The sequence below is a fragment of the Phalacrocorax carbo genome, chromosome 1, assembly GCF_963921805.1.
Source record: "Phalacrocorax carbo chromosome 1, bPhaCar2.1, whole genome shotgun sequence".
NCBI lineage: Eukaryota > Metazoa > Chordata > Aves > Suliformes > Phalacrocoracidae > Phalacrocorax > Phalacrocorax carbo.
Window position 1 is genome coordinate 42,253,374 of NC_087513.1, and position 26,666 is coordinate 42,280,039.

General features: G+C 36.1%; 1 protein-coding gene across 3 annotated transcripts in view; it reads right to left on the minus strand.

The window, feature by feature from the left end:
• Window positions 1-2,655: 2,655 nt before the first annotated feature.
• Window positions 2,656-26,666, minus strand: part of CAPS2 (calcyphosine 2) — a 31,826-nt gene continuing 7,815 nt past the window's right edge. For 2 of the 3 annotated variants that reach the window (XM_064449767.1, XM_064449774.1), the window contains 13 exons: window positions 25,254-25,427; window positions 22,758-22,880; window positions 19,004-19,071; window positions 16,259-16,378; window positions 15,059-15,133; window positions 14,082-14,177; window positions 13,868-13,961; window positions 11,868-11,983; window positions 8,870-8,946; window positions 7,109-7,263; window positions 6,434-6,553; window positions 5,304-5,400; window positions 2,656-4,011 (listed from right to left, as the gene is read on the minus strand). In XM_064449767.1, coding sequence (XP_064305837.1) covers window positions 3,836-4,011; window positions 5,304-5,400; window positions 6,434-6,553; window positions 7,109-7,263; window positions 8,870-8,946; window positions 11,868-11,983; window positions 13,868-13,961; window positions 14,082-14,177; window positions 15,059-15,133; window positions 16,259-16,378; window positions 19,004-19,071; window positions 22,758-22,880; window positions 25,254-25,427 — 1,491 coding nt within the window. In that variant the 3' untranslated portion in view covers window positions 2,656-3,835. The remainder of the gene's footprint in view (window positions 4,012-5,303; window positions 5,401-6,433; window positions 6,554-7,108; window positions 7,264-8,869; window positions 8,947-11,867; window positions 11,984-13,867; window positions 13,962-14,081; window positions 14,178-15,058; window positions 15,134-16,258; window positions 16,379-19,003; window positions 19,072-22,757; window positions 22,881-25,253; window positions 25,428-26,666) is intronic. The other variant, XM_064449783.1, reaches the window with a different exon arrangement.

Consider the following 26,666-nt stretch of genomic DNA (forward strand, 5'->3'; position numbering starts at 1 on the left):
CCCACAATCAAAAAGGGTGCAACAAAAGCCAGAAACCAAAACATTTTATAGGGTCATCATGTAGGTGCCATCTTACCAGATTTCCTTCCTGAGTACCTTCCAGTTCAGTTAATATTTTGAAATGTTCTCTGTGGAAAAAAAAAAATAGCCTAAATAGGTCTTGAAGGAGATAACTGCTTGCCTCTTTCAACACTGGAGATGCCTCACGATTACAACAAAGTCCTTCTGACAGCTTCTCAAACACAAGATGGTTAACAATGTGAAAAGCAAGTAGAGAATTATCTCAGTCTCCAAATTGCTGCATATGAAGGAGAGGAAGGATAAATTATTAGAGTAATATCCAGTAGAAAAAAGCCTGTAATTTTCTACCTTCCCCTTTTCTGCCACATAAACTCACCTGCTTTGTTTCTCTATGAATTTAACAGACCAACACATAAGAGATCAGTTCTAGGCATTCTCTTTAATGACCTAGAGATGGCACACTCAAAAAAAAACCAAACAAAACACACAACAAACCAACCAAACCACCCCACCCCCAAAAAAACAAACCCAAACCCAACAACTAACGAACCAAATAACCAAACCCAAAAAACTCCACAAGACCAAGAAACCCCAACAACCCCGCCAAAACCCAAAACTAAACAGCACCTCCATCCAAAAACACAGCGGTAGATACGTTTTTAATCTTTTTGGTTTTCTGGCCCTGAAGACCCACAAAATTTGATCAGCTGGCAGTGACTCTTACGGAAGAGAACCGAACTTCTGGGTGTGAAAATCAGCAGAGAACACCTCCTCTCAGCAAAGGTACCCCAGGTGAGGATGCCGTATTTCCATTAGCTGACAAAGGGAAGCTAATGAAAGTTCGCACGTGTGCCTGTTTTTTGCTTTTTTAAAATGCCCTTAAACATTCCAGCTAGCATTGCCAGTGCATGTTCCTTTGATGAAGTGGTCATAGACCTCGAGAATGAGAAGTTACATCACATCGTTAATTTCTACTTGCCTTCTGGGACTGCTCACATCTAGTAGGACAAAATACGTTTGTAGCATAATGCACTTATATTCTCCATTCCTGCACATTGCTAAGACTTTTTAGCATAAATGTAAATCAGGGTGGCACAAAGACAGCTAGTTTTATTAAGCAGCCAGTTTCAGAAAAGAAGGCAGCCAGCTTTCTCTGAGAACACCACTTCTAACAACACATCCTAATTCAGAAAACATGGGCAATTCTGAGAAAGGTAGCAAATGTAGAAAGTGTTGCTTGAAACACATTTAAAGGCAGTGAACCCCAGCAGACACCTCCAGGAAGTTTTAAAGCTACAACGCATTGATCAAAGAAAAGGAATCAGGTTCATCAAATGCTTACAAGAAGAGCAAATCAGAATGCAATTAATCAGGGCATTGAGGCCACTGTTCATGAGAAGAACTTGGACACAACAGACCCTGCTTTGAATGCAGATTCTGTGTTTTTCTACTACCTGTAAGCATGGTGGGCCAGCCTTGGGTAGAAGTTGCTTTGAATTCTTTGTTACCATCTTAGGTTTAGACAGTGAGAAACAGCGGGCAGATGGAAAACTGCTTTTGTGAACTCCGTTCAAAACTCACCACAGACATACCTGATGTTTTGAGGCAACTGCTGATGCGTAACTGACCTCGTAGTTAACAGAAATTCTATACCTAGCAGGTTTTACATAATTACCAGAACACCTACTTGTATTTTCAGGAAATTTCTGACCTTTAGAATTTATCTCAGATTACCCTGCTAAGGCTCTGTCTTCAGATTAAGAAAAAAAAAAAGCATGACTATCAAAGCTATGGAAATAATGTTCGTATAACAGCACCTCATTTTAGTGATAAGAGCAAAATAAGGAATGCTTAATTTGCAGAAGATGTGACCTACACAGCTTCTGCTGATAAGCAGGCCCACTAAGGATACAACCACTTTCATCAATTTTTCCACCCCATAGGAAAATGTGGAATAATCTTCCTAAAAGGATCACAAAAAGAAATTAAGCATTGCAAAAAGAAATATGTCAATAGCTTATTTCACAATCACTTTCACATTTATTAAACTCAGCTACCATTTTATACATTGGTACAACTCTCCTAAGTCAACAAGTCTAATCTAGGTGATTCTCTGAAAAAGTAATAACAATGCCACTTGATATTTTTCAGTTACTGGAACAGACACATTAACAGATCCCTGTAAAACCAGCCGAGGTTGCCCTTCTCAGAATCACCAATTCCAAGAACACCAATTAACAAAATCACTCCAGCAGGAATGGGGAGTAAGAAAATCGTAATAAGCCACATCAGAATTCTTGCTTAGAATAAGCACTGACAGAATTTGCCTTTCTCTGTAAACTAATACATCCAGACTTTTGCAGCCCAAAAAGAATCCCCCATTTGAGAATTTAAAGCAGAAACTACAGTTCAAGTTACAAGTGAGGACAGAACACAGACAATCAGAAGATAACAACGCACGAGCTACTGGAACATGCAAGTGCTATACCTAGAACAAACCAGTCAGCCACAGGGGTTCCAAAGTCCCTCATTTCAGCACTGCCCTTAAATTTCTATGAAACACAAATTCTGTCTCAGAGGAAGGTTCTGTTAACCACAGACTACAAATTCAAAACCAGGCAGACAAGCACAAAGAAAACTAATATATTTTAATTGCATAAGCTTAAAAAATGCAGTTCAACGTAAAGTTAATTTCAGTGACAGGTATATTGAAACAAAGTCTACGTATCTCTATACATATAATTAATAATACACTTTTTTACTTAACACAAAGAATTTTACAGAATTAACAAGCTGTATTACATTGAAAAGCATATCTGGCTGAATATTTGAAGTAGCAAGGAACATTTTAATTAATGGTTTAACTTTTGTTGTGACAGAGGTGGGTTGGTTTGGTTTATTTGCTGTTGTTTTTTCCTTTTTTTTTATTTTTTACACTTTTCTGTTTTATACTTTCAGAGTAGATAGGAAATGCTATATCAGTTTGACAAAGGATATCCTTGCTAAGTTTCAGTTTAAAAAAAAAATCACAGCAATAGAAAATAAAGAAACCAGATATTTAAATATAAATTATTCGTTTGAAAACCACTTCGCAAAATATAAGAAAGGAAAAAGTGCATTACAAAATATCCGTGAGCTTATTAAAACCTTTGTGATTCAATGCTCAGCTTCGGATGCCTGATGAAAAAGTAAGATCAGTCAAGACAGTCTCCGCAGAAGTTCAAAGGCTAATTGGTGTGAACTTCTCTGCTCCTTCAGTACTGCAGACATCCTCAAAATGAGAAAAGGATGACCTGCTCTCTTTCAGGCTAAGTACCAGCATAAGAAACAAGAAATGAGACAAAGAATGTCAGACGGATAAACCTATTATTTTTATAAGAAGAAAACTCTGAAGAAAAGCTACCATTGATACTTACACAGTCAAATCTAAAGCTTTTCACAATGCATCATAAAACTAAATTTTCTCTTGCATATACTCCTTCATGCATTTTGCTTTCTAATTCCCTTTTATTTTAAAATAGGCCACTTTATCCTAGTATCAAGTAAATTATGCCTTTTGGTATGGGGAACAGCCTTTATTATTTCCAATGAAAAGGAATGAACAGCATTTATATTAAAAAATTGGTTAGCATAGCTCAACAGCCACTCTAAGAGATTTGCAATGTATTATTCTGAAAGCATCTAAAATTTTCAGTCCCTGAAATCAGTTTAAGACACTAATTATGAAGTAATGCACATCAAGACTAAATCCTCCCTTATTTAGCTCACTCCTTGTGTAGAAAATGTCTCTTCTTCATTTTTGTTGTCTACAACTCTAAATTCCCCAAGGGTTCCTTAAAATATTAACAAAATCATCATCATCCATGATTCCAATACTTAATCCTTCATAGTAATCTTCAAACTCAGAATAGGAGACTTCACTGGGGTTGCTGCAGGACTCGCCTAATGTTTCTAGAAACGATGATTTAATTTCTTCTTCTGTAGCTTTGCCTGTGAAAGTATATTTTTCCATTAAACACATTTTCAAGAACAGTGAGTATATAGCATTTAATATATTTCAGGCAAGAAACTTCCAAATTTTAGCTTGCAAATATTTTCTTCTTGAACAAATTCAATATTCTGATTTCAAAATGAAGTCACTGGCTCACTTAACAGCTGCAGAAATCATCCTACTTTAATAGCACACGATGGCATTAAATATCAGCAGAAGTATGAAGCCACAGTCAGTTTCAATGAACCATGACATCAGGAAGAATTTTTTTCTTTAAACAACTGCAAAAACCAAATAATGCATTCGTAAACTAAAATTTTGGTTAATTCAGAAGTTGCCTTGTAATAAAGCATATATTTAATGTAATACAAATTCAAATCTCTAGGAAAACCTTAATATGCAAGTTTGCATTTGAAAAGTGTGCTGCAATTGACGTGTGTTTTAGTGACTTAATAAAGACTATACTCAAGGTGACTGCATAGCAGTGATTTAAAAAATGGAAAAAATATAGCACTGTAACACCGGAAAAAGTTGCATGTGTAACATCCCTATACCACCACGTGTCTTCATGTGTCACCATCAAAATCACTGGCAACACAAAAATCATCCTCTCCTCTACAGGTAAAACAGAAAAGGGTCAGGACACTAGGGAGACTTTCACAGTGACTAGTTTGGTACATGGCGATGTTATTTTACAAACTGACATACAAAATATTTAAAGTCCTATTTTTCAATGGCACAGTTTAAACATTTTTCAGAATCCTGGAAAAAATAATGAAGATACCAACAATTCCTCTGTAACAGGTGACAATCCAGTCCCAGAAATAAATGAATAATTTATTCATAAGAAACTTCAAGTGCTCAGTACATTCAGTGTCAGCTGGAAACCTTGCATGTTTTGATGGAAAACAGTAATATGAAAATAAGAGCGTCTCCTCCTAAGTGAAAATTACTAATATCATATGTTCCACTGAGAACTTGCACACCAAAATTCAGAATTGACTACTTAAATGCAGTCCTACACAGGTAGGGAAAGGAACCATTCTGCATATATGCAGGGCTTGCAGCTTGACATTAAAATTGCGTAAATGAACTCCATTACTATTTATAGTCATGTTCCAGATAGATACATCATAGGTCATCAGAGGAAAAAGGTTCTCCTTAACAGCTCAAGTCTAAACAAGCATGAAAACAGTTTTTATTTGCAACTAGTTTCTAGATCTGGTAACTCCGCTAACAAAATGACTTCAGGAATTAACAGATTTTACTTTTTTTTGTTTATGTGGATTACCTGCCAATACTAGAGGATGTTTCTTTGCACAGTAACATTTTCTGATATCTACCATAGGCACACTCCCAGTTTTGTTGAAATCTAGTTTCATATAAGCCTATAAAGGGAAAAAAAATTCACATAAGCATATAAAGAAAAAGAAAAAGAAAACAAAGGTGGAAAGGTGTAAAGATCAAATATAGTTAACTACCTAGCACGTATTTTTAGATCTTGTGCAATGGATTATGTCAACTTACCCATTTTATGTAAGGCACCAGATACCAGAAAACTATTCTAGGTTATGGAATTTCACGATTATTTTATCTCAACAGCTTTCGCATCAAATATGGACCCCTCACTAACTCAAAAAAATTTGCTTTCTCTCCAAAATTTCTAGCTCGTTCTTAAAATCAGAAGGTAAGCTGCTTCCCTTCTGCCTCCTCCAATTACTAAGACTCCTGCGTTATTCTAACAGGCCTGAACACAGCCTCTTCAGCTCTGCTAACAGCAGCTTCATTTTCATTTCAGTTTACTCAAATACATATGCTTAATACATAAGGCCAGGAGAGTCAGATCCTCCGTGATTCGAAGTATGAAAGTATGTGTCATTTTTCTTGATCTTGATATCCAATCGCTACTCTATTGGCTGGTTTGTAACCAGTGTTTCATAGATTATAGACATATAACAAATGGCATTTCAAACATAGGAAGCCTCACAGATATAATGACTCCAATTGTAAGTCTCACAGGAGACAAGTATTATTGCCTCTATTTTAAACACTGAGGAAAAAAAAATCTGCACACAGATACAGTGGTCTGCCAAAATAAGGAAACAGATTTCTGGAAGAGATAGTTTCAGGGTGCCAGATGTTTTATACGCTGGCTTGAACTGTAAGAATAGCACATATATGCATAAACTCAAAATAATAAATTCTAGAGTTCTAATTTGAATTAGTTAGTTTTGAAGACTGCATGCCGGTCCATTGTTATGCTTATTTTAATAAACTGATCTGAAAGTTTAAAAAGTCAATTACCAGATGCACAATTCAAGAAAAAGAACAAAACACAACAAAAACCACCCGAACATGACAAATAACTTCAAAGTTAGACTGCAAAATATCTACACCTAGAATATCTGCAATAAAACTTACTTTTCTTACAAATGCTTTCCGATATTCGTTCATTTCTCCAAATACAGCACGGGTAAATTCTCCATAGTCGACCTTATCACTCTTGCTATCATCAAGAATAAGCCATAAAGATTCAAAGTCCTGAAATTTAAAAATAGTTCTTCACTACGTCCTAGAATGAAATAATTGCTATAAAAGGAAATTACAGTATTCTCACAAAAAAGCCAACTTCCAAATCAAAACTGACTCAAAGATTCGTCAAAATAACGCAACTCATCATTGGTCACTGTTGACCATAACTCACATTATTTGCAGTTTTGACAGCTGTGGGCTGTTTTTAAAAAATATAAAACCAAGAAAAAAAAAAACCCAAGAAAAAACAAAACAAAACAAAAAGGATAAGGAAATAGCATCATATAAATTATTTTTAAAAGGCCACAAAAGAAAAAAAATGGATTGCAATCCCACTTCCTTCTTCATGACATAAAAAGATTGCATGTTTTAAAATTTATTATTTTTTAATTTCATTTTTACGATTTTCACAAAGGACTGAATGCAGAAATGCTAATATACCACAAGGCAAAAACACCCTTGCAAAAAAATAGCCATTAAACAATAGACTTAAGCAAAGAAAGGATGCAACTCCATAGATTAAAGTAAGACAATACCCATGATTACCGTTTCAGCTAGACTTACCCCTTCAGGTATTTCCAAATGGAATACTTTTAGAGCTTCTTTAAAGTCTGCCTGAGAGAGAAACCCATTTCTGGTTTTGTCCATTTGTCGGAAATACTTTCCTAAACCTGTTATAACCCGAACTCCTCTTTTACTTAGTGTCCCTCTGAGTATACCTGAGGATTTAGAGAAATAAAGGACACAATCTTTACGTGAAGTTGGCCACATGCTATCGAGCTGATATAAAAGCAAACCACTACTTATAATACTGCTCGTTAAAATGACACAGATGCATCCAGGCTCCTCTATCTTTGATAAGGCAATGCCAGTTCAAAATTAAACTATTAGCTACTTAACATTTAAGTAGAAATTTATATAAAGCAGCAGCCAACATCTAACAGCACATTTAAGGAGACCAAGGAAAGGAAGAACAGCTATTGCCCCTTACATGCTCAGAGTATAAAACTGCTTACTTCTGCTAGAATTGATTACATACTGTGACTCAACATACAAAGCCATTTAGGAACACTACTTTGGTAATACAAACATTCCATTATGGGACACACAGTTGCTCCTTCATTGTACAAACATGTTAAATACATGTGGAAACAAGAACAAATGTAAGTATTTCTGCAAAATCGTGCACCAAACTGATATAAAGAGAACTAATCCTACAGTAAAAGCGACAGCTGTATCAACATCTCTGGGTAGGAGGTTTACTTCAGGTATGTCTGATTTTCTCAGCATACTCTATTAAGAGAAGTCATCTGCTATTATCATACTGCACCTTCAAATTACTTGTCTCTACAATTATAAAGCAAAATAGGGGAAATGGTGAAAGAAGAATTTGCCTTCCAATAAAGTTCAAATTCAAGTGTATGTTAAAAGGTATCTTGAAGTATACACACATAACTTTCTTCCAAGCCATACCAGCAAACCTTAGATGTAGTCAGATAATTGAGAAATTAGTGTCTATTCTGCGAAGGAAAACATGGAACAACTAAATTACAAAATATCCCTAATTTATTATACCAGCAACTTTTATAAATGCAAATGCCCAAGCAGATTTTAGTGACCAAAGAGTGCCTGCTTAAAACAGGTTTAGCTTACGACAGTAAGTAGTGGAGATTCTACAAGCTGGAAGCTGTTCTGTTCAACAGTTTTTGCTGACCACAGGTTACAAAGATAATACAGAGCACTGCATAAACACCTTTCCATAATTTTAAACAAAAAGCTATGCCTTTGTCCTAAAGACTGTAGGTAGGAACCTGGTAAAATTATTTACATATTCCAGAATATACTACTCAATTGTACTCACATATTTTAACAAGCATAATATTGAAGACTATCAAAAAACAACTACTCAGTGTATAGAAATAATGGCCCAAAGAAGGATCTAGCGCAAAATTAGCTGAAGAAATGAGATTGATTGTTCATTTTGTCAGTAACTTTTTAAATTTAGTGTCATTTCAACACAGGATCAGTGCTACGCTTCAGCATTTTTTCAGAGACTATGTTGACACAGAGATTAACATCTTGTTCATTGCATTCACAATTATTCCGTACTGTCTCTACTCTCTTTAGGCAGACTGTTTATTTAAAGAAAAAAGAGGAGAAAGTATTCTTATGCTTGATTTATTCTGGTATCAGATTCTAATAATATCCTGATAAATATCTAACTTTTGTTTAATTTCATTTATAATATTACTGTTGTTCTTTGTGTTGAGCTGTAAAGATAAAGGTACAGAAATTAAAATTAAATGCGTTCTGGTAGACACAAACCTTGAATCTTCTTGAAAACTTTGCTGTCATCAACCACTTGCTTGGAATGCTCTTGCTTGAATTCCACAGAAGCAGCTCTAAAATAATCAAAATTAATCTTGATTAGTGAAATTACATGTCATATTACTGGATTCAAAACAGCTGTAGTAAAAAGCATATTGAACTTCAACTCATTACTCTGATAAGCATAGCATCCAATTGCTTGAGTTTGAGACGGCACACACAAGTCTTTGCTGAACAGCCGCAGATATGCAGAAATTCCTTACTAACAATATTCCATTAGCATCTCCTCTACTAATTCATTAATCACTGATAATTCCTCCTGTGTGTAAAATCTCCAGAAATGTATTTCAAGACAGTCCTAATCTTCAGCTCAGGTCACTGGAAGAGTTTGTTAGTTACCATTAACAAAATACACAGAGTAGCTACAATTCTCTCTTTAGAAAAGAAATAGCCGGGGTGTAGATCAAAATCTGGATCAACATCTCTTAGGTATGATTTAGGAAATACGGTTAAATTTTGTGTTTTGTCTGACAAGTGATTCCCTTCTGAGAAAGGCTTCCCAGAAACCCCTATCAGATATTATTACAGAGGCTGATAAAAAATACTGTGGAAGAACCTACTGGAAGAAAAAAAAGCCCCAAAGTCCAATAATTATTTTAATCAGAACAGGAAGGCAAACGCAGAAGCACTATTGTCAGCTCTGAGCTGCATGCTCACCAGTGCTTTGCCATGGAGTACTCCTCCTTCTGCTTTCTGAGGCCAAAGATGCACCTCTCTGCTGCCTATTAATACTTTTCATCTCCACTTTGGGTACCTGCCATTATGAGGTCCCTAAAAGCTTGCCTATATCAAACCACCTAAACTGGAGAGTCAACAACTACGTACAGAGGACAGTGTAGTCTCTCTAAAACACATGTGAAACACAAAAGATCCACAGCTTGTGACAACTCCTGAACACCTGCAACAGACCTTTTCCACTGTACCTGAGGATGACTCTCTGTGAGTACAGTAATGGGGGTAAGAGGACTCAATTCGAGTTTTGCACCAGAGAACACAGAGTTCAATAACACCCCCATTCAGAAGAAAAAGACAGACTTCACAATCTGAAATTTAGTCACTAATGGAAAGAACACAGAGAGTATAAAAAAAGAAACAATCTGTTCAACCACAGGTAGCAGAAAATCCAAAATTACAACCCAGAGAGCAGGTCTTCATTCTGGAGCCTTCAGAGATAACACTGGATCAACTCCATATTTCACAGGTATAAGATTAGCAGCAAAAGAAAGAAGCAGCTGTTTACCAGAATGATAGGCTTCTGAGGTGTGAAATGTCTTACATTATAATCTAATTTCACTGAGTTTTTGTTTTTTATTTCACGGAAACCTTGCAGAGAGGGAACAATTAGCACTAATCATCCTACAAATACACATTTCTTTAACAAATTACATTTGAATTTACTGTTTTATGTACTGTTAGCTCACTATGGCTCCTTTGCAAAGCTTTCAGTGTAAAGGGACCTTAAAGTGAATATTACCATAACTAAGAACAAGATTCATGTGTCTGAACACTTGCAGAAAGAAAAATAATAGTCAGTTAAGTTGTTCTAACAAAAGTAGTTTTTAGATAGCGAATGTATTTTACTGAGATTCTGTTATTGCTGTCCCTTGTCAAGAAGGGGTTGAAACATCTGATATATGAGGAGAGGCCGGGAGAGTTGGGACTGTTTCGCCTGGAGAAGAGAAGGCTCAGGGGATCCTATCAGTGTGTATAAATACCTGAAGGGAGGGAGTAAAGAAGGTTGAGACAGGCTCTGTTCGGTGCAGCCCAATGACAGGGCAAGAGGCAGTGGGCACAAACTGAAATACAGCAGGTTCCCTCTGAACATCAGTAACACTTTTGTACTGTGAGGGTGACTCAGCACTGGAATAGGTTGTCCACAGAGGCTGCAGAGCCTCCATCCTTGGAGATGTTAAACCCAACTGGATGTAGCCCTAAGCAACCTTCTGTAGCAAACCCTGCTCTGAGCAGGGGGGTTGGACTAGAGACTCTCTTGAGGTCCCTTTCTATGATTCCATGAAAATTTGTACCTTGTAACATCTGCTGTCAGCTAACACGCCTCACCAATATCTGAGTAATCAAACTTTGACTGTATTTCCAACATGTAGCTCCATGTTCAGGCAATGCAGCTGCGCAATAAATTTTATACAAAGATTTTACTTGTGCTAAGAACCAGTATACTCACAATAAAAGCCAGAAACCCCAGAGGAAAATGCTTCATTCCCTAGACAGTTTACTTCTGTATAGATATTGAGATAAGAATATTACCTTTAAAATTAACACATACTCAAAGGTTAACCATTCACCTAAACATCTGAAAAAGTTCTAAGAAATTCCCATGTCTCAGACTATGGAACAACATAATTTACTAAAACCTATTTTGAAAGAGTAAGTGCAGAAATACTGTCCCAGTTCCTTAAGTCTTCAACATGTGGCAATATCTGGAAGAATGATGAATGAACAGATAGAAAAAGGAAAAAGAAAATGAGAAAGAAAAACAGAGAGAGAAACCTCCAATTCCTCCCCTGCCTGTGTTCAAACGCTTGCGTTATCATGACTGATACAAGCTTTTAACGTAAGTGTCACAAAAGGTTCAATTATAATGTTTATCACAAAAAAGGCATTTTTCCCCAAACATAGTATTTTAGTTCATCACGTAAGTTTCAGTATGATTTGTGTATAAAAACATCTGACTTCAAAGCAAATAAGACAGTTTCTTATTTAATGAATTCTTCTTTTAAAATTACTCATTATCATTCTAGAAAATTGCTGAATTACAAAACATCCACTAACATCTATCGCTAATTTCACCTAACTGCAGCCTAAATATGGATTTTTTTTAGCCGTGTAAGTAACAAGGTGTTAGAAGCTCTTATTAAAAAAATCTTTTTTGCTTAGGGAAGGAAAGGTAATTTGAAAAACAGTTAGCTTCACTTACTTTAGAAAATCCATAGCTGCTTCATCAATATTTATCACACGAAGGGTGAGAACTGAGCTCTGCTTAATACTTTCTGGAAGGTTATGATCGACACTTCGGAAAGTTAGGTTAGCCCCCTGTTGGTAAAGCATACAATGATTTACAAGTAGGTCATGTATTTCACCAATCTGTTCTGCAAGACTTTCAGGAAGTACAATTGTTAAAAGCTTTGGTATGAAATGACGAAAAGGTGTAGCTAAGGTCAGTTAGCCTTCTTAACAGAGCCTTTCTAGTACTAAATAAAAACAGCTGCAGGCTCCAAGACAATACATTATCCTCTACGCAGAGGTTTGTCTAGTAAGAGGGCCTACTGTTGCCTAATCTACAGCTGAGAAACATGAGACTACAGGTTGTTGTTCCCTCAGCTAGGATCTTCTGCCTTCATCCTTATGGGATTCAAAACTCAGTGGGGACCACAGAGGGTGCCACATTGATTCAGTGACATTCAAGTTCTCTTGGACTAGAAAAAACCCTCCACAGTTATTTTCAATAACCTGAAATCATACTTGAGATAAACAAACAACTAATAACTAGCCTTCCCGAAGTTCAAATCGCTCCTGTAATGTTTAACTGTAAAGTTATTTTTAAAAATTGCTAGATTCCACTAATAAATATTGAATAAAAACCTGTTATTAGTAGCATAGCGTTCTATTACCTAGTATAAACCTTCCCTCCAAGGCGGGGACAGAGGACACACCTCATGTATTCTGCAAAGTTAAAGATGTTTTTTGGTATGGGAGAAGAGGGAAGGGGAGAGAAAGAAAAGCAGCATACTAAAAGCAAAGAATGCTGAGAATAATAATAATAATTAAAAAAAGCAGTAGCTCTAACTGCACTATCCAGGCAGGCTTCGGTTATGAACCCTCCAAAACTCATAAATTAGGAAGGACACAGAGACACTGTTTTGTGCAAGTGTCTTAACCATTTGGACTTTGTGACAGATTTGTATATCTTAATGTCAGCCCAGAAACCCAGTTTGCAGATACAGAGATTCACAGACATGACATCATTCCAAAGAGCTATCGAACTCAATAACAGTACATTTTCTGGATGGTTTTAAGACACATCTTTATTCAGAACACACTTCCATCTGCAGGTTGCAAAGATACACATGACAAAAAAAAAAAATCTCTAAAAATAGATTCAACCTCCATACCGTAAATAAAGTAATTTATTTCATCTTGGAAACTCATATTGTAGTCACATGTAAACATTTAGGATTAGGCAGGTGATTAGTCAAAACACTGTAAAAACTAATGTTGTCTCCTTTTACTTTCAAAATACTTCATTCAAACACGGTTTTTGCTCTAAACTTAAGATTTGCAGGAAGATGTAAAGAACTCAGTGAAAACGATCTGTACTTGAAAAATTGCTCAAGTATTTATAAACCAGGCACACTTAACCCAGAACAGAAGCACAGAAGATGCAATGTGATTTGTAGTCAGTCATCAGATTAGCTGGTAGATGAAGTTTACCATTGTTTCAAAAGCTCTCTCTAAACAGCTGGTGGTAAACATTTTCAAACTTTAGGTAAAAACCACTAACCTGCAATTTCCTCATGTTTAAAGAAATATTTGGTCATTGCCTCGTGTCAAAAATGCCAGCAGACCTTGCGAAGACTATTAATTTTTAACAAGTACTTTGGTCTACTTCATCTTCAGGACTCTCCTCCCCCGAGTTGTTAATTTTGCCTACAAAAAGGTCTACACTCTCTGCAGTCCTGTGCCCTCTAGTGGGAAAATTACAAACTACAGGTTAATCTGAAGCCAAAAATGGAATCTCTAAAATGTGGGACAGCAAAATAATCCAGACTCCTGAAAATCTTTAATCCGAAAACATTACTTAAGAGAAAGACTTTTGGTCTTCCCTGAAAGCTAGATCACAATTTTCAACTTGAATTTCTAAATATTACTTCCAAATCACCAACAAAATTGACTTCCATTCAACTGAAGAATACTTACAACATAGAAGTCACTAAGATCATAAGCTTTTCCCTTCTTTTGTCCACGTTGATGTTGATAAACTCCCTTCTGAATAAACGGCAATGCATTTGTTCTGTGAAATAATTCAGAAACTGATATTAAACTGATATTAAAACAATTAAATTTATTTAAATTTCTTAGATACATTGGAAGCTGTTTTACTTTTTTAAAAAGGTTTTAGAATTTATCCTACCTATTTTTTCCAAATTGTCGATATTCGTATACAGTAAGGGATCTGTCACATGCAAAAAAAAATCCAATCAACTCTCTACAAGCATCGTGACCGTTTCTAGAAGGAAAATTGAAAAGCACCTTTATGTTTTTCCATCTATATAAAACCAATTCAACCCCAAAATAAATAACATTTTTATTTTGGAATATGCATTTTATTTCCAGTGTTACATATTGTACAATCTTTTTCTTTGAAAAATGGTCTAAACCACCACAGAATTAAACCTCTGGATTTGGACACATATTTTAATGCAACATTACACACTCCACAATGTTCAAAACACCTTTCAAGGCTTCATGTTTTAGTATATCAATGTAATTTTCACCCATTAACTAAAGGATTATCTGCACCAGGACTACCGCATTCATTACACTACATGAAGATATAATACACGAAGCTATGTGGCTGAATCCTCAGCTATGTTTAACAAGAATACAGCTCATTGCTTCAGAACAGCGCCACTTGCAGAGTTAAAGAATACATTTATGTCACTGCTACTCAATGCAGAACAGTTTCAAAGATGCCCTAAACCTGCAAGTTTAATACATAAGGAGCTACAAACACGACACAAAGCCATCCTTTCCATCCAAAGCGGCTGCCACATACTAAGACAAAGCTAAAATAAATTTTAATCAACTGAGGTGCAAGAGCTAAGAACACTATTTTACACAGCCCCTGTGATAACTGTCCTACACAGAGCTATGGCTATGACTGTAACATAACATTACTTATGCATCTTAACACGGTATTATGGGACTGTAAAGCCACTATCCATCAGCCATGTCAACATTTGTATTACACATATATGCCTATATACTCACAGAGCACATACTTTTTTCTAAACGTAGGGAACAGAAAGGTCCTGATTGTTTCAGGAGGGTAAAGATCATCACTCATAAATTCATAGAATTGAAAAGCTTCACAAAATTTGCGATTACCTTGATATAATCCTACTATCAAAGCGTAGCTTGTTAGAGAGCATGTTTTCAGTTAATGCTGATTTTGTCCTTATTCTGTAAAAATAATGCAGCATGTTAATGATACCTATATGCTCACACAGAAATGTTACATAAAAATCAACTGCTTCAAAACAGCAAAAATGTGAAATACGGTATCCTTGGCAACTGGCTGAGGAGACGATCCCACGTAGTTGAATTAGAAAGCAACTCACAGTTGTAATGGGGAAGGTGTTCTCTAATTATATGAGAGTACATTCACAGAAAGCACAGATATGAATGGGATATTTTGTTTACATACACTTGTATCAAGAATTAAACCTCTACCACTCACCATATGTCCACCTATCAATGTGTTTTCTTGCAAACATACCCAGGTTGGGGCTTCTTTACCCACCTAGATATTTTACATTGGCCATATTTACTACTTCTGAAAGGGAGATTTGTCCATGTAAGATTGAGACTATCTTTGTTGCCTTTATTTATTTATTTATTTTTTTAAGAATACAAATACGACAGTTGTTGAGAAAGACTTTAGGGCAGGATGTTAAAATGAGCAAAGCAGAGATGCTTCCCTGCCTGTTGAAAAAGATTAACAGAACAAAACTTGCAGCTGCAGATTCATTTAACTATGGATCACAACATTTTCTCAGTTTTTCTTAAGCCCTTCGAGTTACTATTTCAATGCTCACAGGCCAAGAATGACACTTAAATGCCAATATGGTTGATTATTGCAGCAGAAATCAAAACATGAAAAAAAAAGTATGATTATATTGTGCAGATCTACATTAGCATTTACGGATGCATATTTATGCAATTTTATGCACCACGGGATAGGACTCTCTAAAGGATATGACAAGATAGCAAGCATTTAACAGCTCAGAAAAGGCTGGCAAAACCCTGTGATGAACAATATCTATATAAGCTTAAGAATGTTCTCCCAGGTTTTGTTAATTCTATGAATCAATCATTATACACAGAGAATCCACATAAAAAGGTCCCACTAAGCAATTATAAGCATCAGGAGGCTACAAAAAAGGCCTCACATGAAGCTGGTGGATCCAAGCCAGAAGTAAAACATCTGGAAAAGCAAAGAGACTTCACAGAACCCCCCAAAACAAAAAAAAACCCAACACCGGAAAATGTATTTCTTAAAAAAAATTACCACTAGAGAAAACTTACTTTGTTTCATGCAGCGTTCTTTTTCTAAAACGCATTGGTGCGGTCCTAAGTCCCAGAAGTCCATGAGCTTCCTTGTAAACATCACCACGCATGGATTGCTCTGGGTCACTTATAACAGCTCTGACCAGAAAGAGCAGGGAGAAGCCCTCTGATTATTAATAAGTTTGAATTCCAGATCTTACATATTCTTACTCAGAAAACACCCAAGAATAACACCGCAATAAAATCTTGGAGTTATTCATTAAGCTTGCATAAATTAGTGGGCTTATTTTTTGTTTTTGTTTTGTTTGGTTTTTTTTAATTCTTAAGTCTATTACTCAAAATCAAACATATGCAATAATATTCTTGCAGTGCACTACTAGGGAGTAACTTTACATGTATATATGTATTATTTAAAGTATATTTTATATACGTGTATATATAAAATAAATCTTAGGATTACGAAGGGGTTTTTTTTCTCATTTCCACTATTTCTGGAAATATTCCATCAGTGATATTCTTTATCCATGGCTCCCTCCAAAATCAGTGACAGCAGTTACTAGTACTGGCCAGTGACATCATCCAAAAAAACATTGGCACTTCCTCTCCCAAAGCACTGACTACACAGCTCACAGGATCTCAAAGTCCCATCAAGCAGACGAGAAATAGATGAACTGGTTTCTGAACATTTTGATATTCTCTGGATCAGTTTAACAAGTAAACAAAAGAAGAGACCTTCTAAAAATACATTAGATTCTTTTTACATTATTGAAATGGTTCATAACCAGAAGGAAAAAATAATTTACATGGCTAATACAGTTTTATAAACTTGCTCTCTGATCTATGCAGATCCATTTTTGCACACACCAGTTACACTGATTTAACTGCAAGATTGGCTCTACCAAAAGAAAACCCCAAACCAAAACACCTTTATGTTTCCTTTAATAGATTTTTTTCATGCAACAGTTTTGAACTAACCTTCCCCGATTAACATCCTGCTCTCTGATACCAATTTGTTTGGCAGTACTGGCACAGTTATATTTGGAACATAAACAGAGAGATTTTTTTCAATTAGAAGTTCATCCTGAAGCAGCTGCAGCACTGCTGAATATTGTTTTGACATTGTCAACAGAAGGGTTCAGAGCAGGAGAAGGAATACATGGAAAAAGTAAGGCAAAGCAGCTGAAGGAGGTTAAGCACAGAATTAACATCTGTGATCCAAGATGCACAAACCTGTATGATTAATCCAACACCAGTAGGACTGAGACACTTCAACACAACCAGAGCATTTTAAAAATAACCTCTGTAATCATCTGCTTTACCTACAACTTTGTAGAGATATGACATGGGACAAGTATTTCTTTGAAAATTGGGGATTTCTGCACTGAACACTTCCATATTTTTTATCTTGCTACAATGACACTTGGAATTTAACATTGTGTTTCAGTACAATCTTGTTTCAATCATCCAACTTTCTTGATAGCTCAGCCTTTAAATAGTGTAAAAGCATTAACAGACTTTTAAACAATATAGGTAATTTAAACTACAGTTGGAACAGCAACCTAGACAAAATAAAATCATAGAATCATTAAGGTTGGAAAAGACCTCTAAGATCACCAAGTCCAACCACCCACCCAGCACCACCATGTCTCCTAAACCATGCCCTGAAGTGCTGCACCTGCACGTCTTTTAAATACCTCCAGGGATGGTGACTCCACCACCTCTCTGGGCAGCCTGTTCCAATGCCTGACCACTCTTTCAGTGAATAAATTTTTCCTAATACCCAATCTAAACCTCCCCTGATGCAGCTCAAAGCCATTTCCTCTCCTCCTATTGCTAGTGACCTGGGAGAAGAGACCAACACCCACCTCGCTACAGCCTCCTTTCAACAACATTTCAACCTCAAAGTCTTAAGATCTGATGGGCTACAATATCAGTACAGATAACTACAGAGATTGTAAACTAAGCACAGAATGCAACATACTGTAGAGTGACCCACAGATAATTTTTAGCAAGGGTAAGGTAACGTGAAACTATATTAAACTAGCTTGTAGCATCCTATACTGCCATAACCAGACAACTTGGATAAAGCCCTGAATTTTTAAAGCGTGCTTAAAAATGAGAACAAATTTATGGGAACAATAATAAGGAAAGATGTTTTTACTATGCTCATCTTTACCTGTTACCTTTTTTTTTTCCCTTTAACATATAAAGGGATCTTTCTACATAGAAACAATGCTTTCTCAAGCTAAAGGGATAGCAATGACGTTAGGAGAGCCTTCCTGTACAACCTTGATCAAACTTCTTTCCTATCTGCTCAACATTGGTATAATACTCCTTTACTCCAGAGGGATGTTGTGTCAGTATTAATAAAGGAATATTAATAAAACTAAGATTCTTAGAAAAGAAAATAAATACTGAAGAACTGTAATATCTAGCAGCAGGCATCCCTATATTTTGCTGAAGTGCAAAAGGGTTATTTCTGAGAATTAATGCTATTGTAAAGCTCTTACATTAGGTTCAAGTATAAAATTAAAAATTATTCTCAAATAAATTATCTTAGATATAGCACTTTAAACTGATCTTTTAATTTAAATTAAACAGACCTTTTCATTTAAAGAATTTTTGCAGATAATAACACTACATAAGACTGCATGAGACTTGGAATGAGATGCTCAAAACCTCCTAGGCAAGAAAAGCCACGCATTCACAGATCTAAAGTCTTCTGTAGGGAAAACTGAAGTTTTACATTATAAATTCACTTACCTAGATAATTGATCCACCATCACTTGTTCTACTACAGCCTGTTTTCTCTTCTCTGCAGCAACATCTTCCTGCAATGAAAAACTGACTGAGAGAAAACTGAATGTATAACACCAGACCCTTTGAATAATAAATTACCCTTTAAGATAGCATTCAGAGGTCACAATCTTACCAATGTCACAATTAACCTTTTTTTTTCTATGTTTTTAAATAGAGTTCTATTTGTATAACAAACAGACAAATAATATTCTCTGCTACACACTCGAATTGCCTATGCATATTAGTTGTCAATATGAGAATTCTAGTATTTCTGTTGACAGACAGCATCCTTATCTCTGTACTGTTTCTGTAAGTACAATAAATAATAAACTCTGTAAGTGCAATAGAGCCTGAGGAAATTCACACTGTTCCAGGTTTCATGGCTGACAGATTCCAACTCAAGAGAATGAAACTTTACCTGCAGCAATACTTAGTCAAAAAAATTATTTTAAGACTTAGTCTCAAAGCACAATTTTTATTTGCTGCATGCCACAATAATCTTCTGCTGAGACAGGCCAATCTGAAAATCCTTTCAGGAAAGATCATCCTAAGGGGGAAGTGGATTTAACATGATCTTTTTACTATTTTTATTAGAGTAACACTGAACCATAACATCATGCCATTCACTGTAAAGTGCTCAGGCGATGATCATAATTTGTTTCACAGAAAGACAAGCCAAAGCACAAGAGCATGCCCCAGGACAGCATGGAGGCCACCGGCAACAACCAGGCACCAGCATCTCTCTTCGTTTTATCTTCCAGATTTCGGAACTATTTCACTGCACCTAAATTTTCATTTTTTCTACAGAAAATAATTTGTATATATCAGAAAACAGAGGTTCTTGTTACTGAGGGGGGTTATACAGACTTTTTGAAAACTCTGTAGGTATTCTGAAACTCAAGAATTAAGACATTTTTCTAATTGGTTATTTTTTGCCATACAATTCTTGTGTACAAGCCCAATACTAGATATATCAAACCAAAAGTTGGTTCCCAGGTACTGGGTAACTGTAAGAGATAATCCCTAATTCCACAGAGATGTTCTGGGTATAATTCACAACCTTCAAGTAAATACTGATTGGTACTAGCCAAATAAAAAACCCCAACCAAGCAAACAAACCCTCCCCTCCAAAAACCCTAAAACAAACCACCAAAACCAATCAAATACCCAAATAAATACGGTAACATCAGCCCAGCTGGTGTTTACTCCGAACTGATTTTAAGCCTTAAAAGACTTCTGAATTATAGGAGATAGGGGGCTCTTCAGTTTAATTTCATATTTCATTTTTGCACCTATCAGAAATACAGGTGCTTTATACTGAGTTACTGAATCTTTACCCATTAACTACCACAACAGATGTATTAAAAAACATTATATAAAGGAGAAGACAACGATAATTGGAGCAGTGTTTGTAAACACAACACATTCTACGGACCCCAGCTTAGAGAGCCAAACCAGCTAGCATGCTGAAAAGAACCTGATTTTAACAACAGAAACCTTACCTCTTGAATTTCAGTTGAATACTAGGTCACTAAATGTACTCTCCCATGGAAAAATCTTCTGTTCAGCTCTTAGACAAAAGCTCTACTATGAATTTACAAAATTGCTGAGACAAACATCAAACTTGCAGCAGCTCTCACAGTAACTCTTGCTCACAAAGCATGATCAGTCAGAGAAAACCAATCTTCTTCAAAAAAACCCTGATTTTATTATAGATAGCATCTATTGGCAAGCACACATGTACTATAACCTGTCTTGAATAAGGGAACTTCCAAACTACAGAAAAATTAAGAGAAAATCAACTTTAACATTAGGGGTTTTGGCACTGATTATAGTAAAAGGAAAGTTTAATATTGTGTATTCTTAAGCAAATTTTTAAAACACCTTAAAATTAAATGCCTCCCACTGAGGCAACATATACCCAATGGAATTAATATGTATGCAGTTACTACTTCCAATTTTTTCAACTTTTCCTACCACTATTAAAAGCTTGAACCTGAGAGAACCTAAGAGATACTCCTAGAAAGAGACAGATAGCCTGTGCAACTATGAGTGCTAATCAATAACAGAAGTGCTTCTAAAGGTCCCCAAGACACCTTGCTCAGATGCCTGCTGGTTTCCTTTTAAGGCATACCAGCTGCAGTGTATCTGTTATTTCGTGGTCCTGCACTGCTCCCTTTTCGCAGTGTTTTCAGCTTATTTGACTTAGCATTAAGTAGTTACTCTAATGTTACTTCAAAACTTTTTTTCTATTTTCTTCACCCTACAGTATAGATTTTTAAACTTATTCTAAAAATAACAAACAGGAAGTTCTTCAAGTTCTTCATAAAAGTACTCTCTGAAAAGATTTTCTTATCATGAAAATGAACAGTGACCTTCACTTTGACATTCACTTTGACAAGACTAGAAATCAAATAAATGTTTGCAATGATGCAAAATCCAGTGCATAGTGATGAGCAAACAAAAGCAATTAAGATTATGGATTACTTTTACAATCTCGTAAAATTCCTCATGGCTTAGTATTCCATGAGAAAGTCAGAATGCTAACTCTGTTCAACAATAGCTTCAAAAACCAGTTTTGAAAGCCACCACTCTGCATATGCAAATACTGAATCACACAATACCAAATCTCAAGGTTCTTCATCATTGTAAATAATCCCAAATTCAAGGCTTAGCCTTAGGTGGGCAAGACTCCTATTGTTCAGTCCTAAAAAGAGTAAACATTATGTCTATGTAAAAAATTAAAGAAACATATTGGGTGCATCCATATAAGAAAAGTTTTTATTCCCCTCTATGCATGCCAGTGAGGCCATACTTGTTTCCAGTTTTTGGGGCTCTCTCCTTCCCAAGACCAATAGGGATGAGAGGAATCTGGAAAACCTCTACAGAGGATCAGAGCCAAAGCAACGGAAAGGAGAGGCTAAGGGAGCTTGCATTTGTTTAGCTTGCAGAAGCAGCAATGAGGCATTCTGAAAACATCCTACAACCAAAGGGTAGATACAAAGAAGACAGACTCAAACTTTTTTTAATAGTGGCCAACAGTATAACAGGAGGCCCAGGTTACGAACTGAGCCTTGGGAGGCTTGGTATGGATAATAGGAAGAACTTCTTGACAAGGAGAACAGCGTATCACAGGAAAGTGTTGCCTAGAGATGCTGTAGAAGCTCCATCCTTGGAGATTGAAGACAGCCATAGCCATGACTGAGCCAATCTAATACCCACAGCAGGGCCCACACAGCTTACAAAGTCAGTTCTCATCACATACTCCATTTCAGCAGTTAATGAAAGAAAATAGCCTGTTTACTCCAGAAACAAGTCAGAGTAAAAGCTGATAGAATAATGGAGTCCATGGATAATGGGATACAGGCTTAGGTACAAGCTACAGACCAAAGGAAATATAGCACTATACTCAGGTTCACACAAGTCACTCAATCTTAGCTGTATGCATATATTTGTATTTATTATTCGTATTTTGCATTCTCATTTATATATAATAGTGTGTAAAAGACAAGCATTGCAGATAATATTTTAAAAAACGCTCACTGGATTGCTCGGTTCAGCTCTTCTTGAAACAAATGTTTAAACTCCCCCCATGACTTCAATGGGTACAATTACATACTAGGACCAAATCACCTAAGGCCTAACTTCGGTTGAACATCTGGGAAGTCATTCTACAAGTCTAGAAAGTTAACAGAATAACATCAGCCAAAATACTTACAGCTTCTGATTTCCTTATACTGTGCTGCATATTATAGGGCTTGCTTGTGTAGTGTTGTTGAAGAAGAGCTTTCTCATCAAGAGCTGTAAGATCATCATTATGTGCATCTTCAAGCTGTGTACACTATATAAAAATAAATTTTCGTAGATCAAATTTTATTCATTGTAAGAAAAACAAACAAAAAACCCACACACATTTACCTCAACAATTTATTTTAAAGTATTTTTCTTATTTTTTAAAGTCTCTACCTCCACTTCACGCCAATTAGAAAAAGTAAAAAATTTTTAAAGGCTAGCTTTCTATAGAAACTGAACTTAAAAATCTTGCTCTCTAGTCCTTCCTTATAACTTTTTAATGCTTACCAGCTTTCAACTAATTTGAAATGAAAAAAAACCCAAAACTCAAAAATACTGTGTTTCTACAAGCTCTGTGAAATATCAGCAGCAATTCAGAGAAGGCGGGCTGTTAGTACCTCTCTGAGAAGACAAGAGCTCATCCTTTCTCTGTTCTGCTCAAGAACAGCCAAGAGAAAGCGGCAGATTTGCCATTATGCATATAGCTCAAAGTTCACCATTGCAGAGGTGCTGCTTTTTGACAAAAAAAAGTTAAATACAGTCTAGACAGGGTCAAGTCAAAGCATACTGCTGAACCAGGTCTAACAGACTTGTAAAACAGTCCAAGGGTATTATGGAAATATCTCCTACATGGAGGATATGAAGAAAACTGACAAAGACGACTGTGTTTACACAAGTCAGGAAGGAGAGAACACAGGAAAGAAATCAAAAGAGTAGCTTTTGTTAGCTGTGCTCCTCTAGGAGCAGCTTCTCTTCAGAGAAAAAAGTTATTAAAAGTTCTACTAATCAGATAAAACAATAAGTATCTTGAAATCTAAAGAGGTTTTGATCTATTAATTTAATCAGGTAGTGATAATATCTAACACAGAGAATTATTCTGCTAGGCGTTAGATTAAAATCTGCCACAGGAACTGACATACATGGCTTCTTGTACTTAGCAAGTATCTTTCTGGAACCCAAAATCACCAGAATAAGCCAGTCCTACTTTTTCTCTCCCAGTATACAACTTGCCACCTATTCCCTCGGTTTCAGATTAACTTGGCTGCTCCTGTAATACCCTTTTGATGGACTTGCAATACAACATATAGAGGAGTTACTCCTTGAAAAACAGAGGACATGGTGCTGTCAGACTGGTACAGAAGAGTGGAATCATAAAAAAAAAATTATACTACAACAAATCCCCAGAACTGACAATCTTGAGTTTAATTTTGTTTGGTGGTAGTTAACAAAATAAGAGATTTGTATTTTTCACTCAACTCTCTTACTCACAGAACGTTCATTTATAGGTACTTGCAGGTTTTCCAAGTTTTATCTGAACACTAGAAGCGTAAGAGGATAAAGCCCCTTTAGAACTATCAACATCATATGTAAAACAGTAGCAACAGAACGTGACACAATCTGTCTTATGTAAGACCTTCCCTTTTCATTCTAGTGACCATTAAGGAAGTAAAATCAGTAAACTCATTGTTATTCAAAAACCTTTTCTCTGAAAAGCAAGAAGTACAATATGTTCCATCAACATCTGCATGCTTCACTTTTCATTAAGATTCTTAAACGGTCATCTACCATTAGCTCAGCCTAGCATGGGACCAGCCCTCACAGCTGTTGCTTACTTTTGTCTCCTGTTTGCTTACACCTACAATTATGTATCTTGCTCTGTGCCACCACCTTTCTCCACTGTGTCTTCCAGAACAAGAGGAAAGTTGGGGTTTTTTCAGCCCTTTGTTTTCCAGTCTCTCTTCGCTGACCTTCCCTTGTTTGCATCTTAGTTTTAATTTAAAAACACAGAAGAAACCTGGCAGAATTAATACAGCTTGCAGTCCAACTATACTGGATCTTATACAATGTCAAAGCAAAAAGTACAGATAACATCTTTCATTATTTTAACCCCATAATCCCTTCCATTTTCAGGTTAACAGCTCTCTGAGGTACACATCACACCCTTCACTTCTGCTTTCTTAAATCCTATATACAGTCATAACTGAATAGAAAAATAATTAATGTACTTCTATATTTAAAAAATAAGAAAGCTTGAATGCATTTCTATATTTGGAAATATTTTACTAAGATCTTCCTGCTGCCTCTCATCTTCTTAGGCTGCAAACTTCCCTGTCAATCACACTAACCTTCCTGCTCAGGCTAGAGGTGCACTGTGAGGGCAAATGTACCATTTCTTACCAGCGAATACAAGCATACTTAGATTCTCAGAGCACCTCAGTTTCTCAGTCTGGAACAACCGAAACAAGCTTCCCTTATTTTATTTCCTACTCAACATTAGATGCTGAAATTACAATTGTTTTATTTCGATATGATAAAGATGGAAGAGATTAATGACACACACATGCCAACCTCTCCAAACACTGTAATGACATACCAGCATACATTCGCTATTTAAAAATGCAATTCCTTCTTCGCCAGCTACCTTTATCGAAGCTTCTGGACACCGGATGTGGTCTTTTTTCTTTTCTGCAATTCTCTGAGAATACTGCTTATATTCTTCCTTCATATCTGCTTCATACTGACAATACTTCAGTTTATATCTGTCTGTTGGGGATGGCAGATTTTCTGGTATCGTCTTCTGCTCCAACACATAATGCTAAAGCAAAGAGTAATCAAAAAAAGTCTTTGGTTGATCTATTGAATGAGAACAGCATTATTATAATCCCCATCCAGTATAACTTCTGAAACTTCTTAACACTATGCTTCCCATTAAGAAAAATGCAAATATGACTGCATATTCAGGCTTAATTTTCATTGAGTTCTTCATATTTTGCCAGTTTTTAATCTAAAAACATAACTTTCAAAGAGAGAAGCCAAGATTCAGTGGTTCTGTCCTATAAGATAGTGTTACAGATCACAAAAACAGGAATTCTGACATTAGATTTTGGATGGCTGAAAATGGGCTGATTGATTTTTTCCAATCAGAAGTTCTAACATTCTTGCATGGCCGATGAGTATTAGTACTGGGGCTTCCTTCCTTAGATCAACATCAGCTGAAAAGACTGGGAAGTCAGGTAAACACCTTCCTAACTTTAGGGCCATTTCAGTGCTCTGCACAATGGAGGCACAAGCAGTGGAAACACCAGCAATGACAGAAGGCCAAGACTCCTTTCTTCTTTCTCTCCCTGAAAAATTAACACCTTCAATGTTTAAATAATATTCCTTGACAGATCTCATCTTGCAATACCAGTGAAACAGTCCTCTTCTAGAAAATAATTTCACAAAAACCCAATCAATTTATGTTTTTGAAAGGGCAGCTTTCTCTTTCAAAAGACGATCCACATTCCTTATCTGGTTAATTCCTGAATGACAAGACTATATTTAAATTATTCTTCCAAAAGTGACCTATTTTGGGAAGCTTTACTTACACAGTATGTTATTGAAGAATCTGGAATATCTCTTGCTAAAGGAATGCTCAGTCAGGGCCCCAGAAGCAAGCAATGCAGAAATAAAGGCCACTCAGAGGAATACATTAAAGTATTTTAGAACTGCTTGGAAGTCTTCTCGACAAAAAAAAAAAAAGAGGGAATAAAAAAAAAAGTCAGGCAAAAGGAGAGAGAGTGAGCAAAAGAGGGTAAGTGAACAGAAGATACATTCCTGCACATTCAGCAAGTCAGTATTTAAGACATAATGAAAGCACAAAGGAAGCAACATGAGATAAAGCAGAGAAGAAAGGGAGAAAAACCCTGAGAAACAGGCAAAGCCATACCAACCTTCCATTAGCCTACCTGCAGACAGACAGAAGTATATGTATGAACTTTATATTTAAAAAAAATGGTAAAGCAAGCAGTGAAATTATAGGCATCCAGACCTAAAAAGAGTATAGCAACTCTAA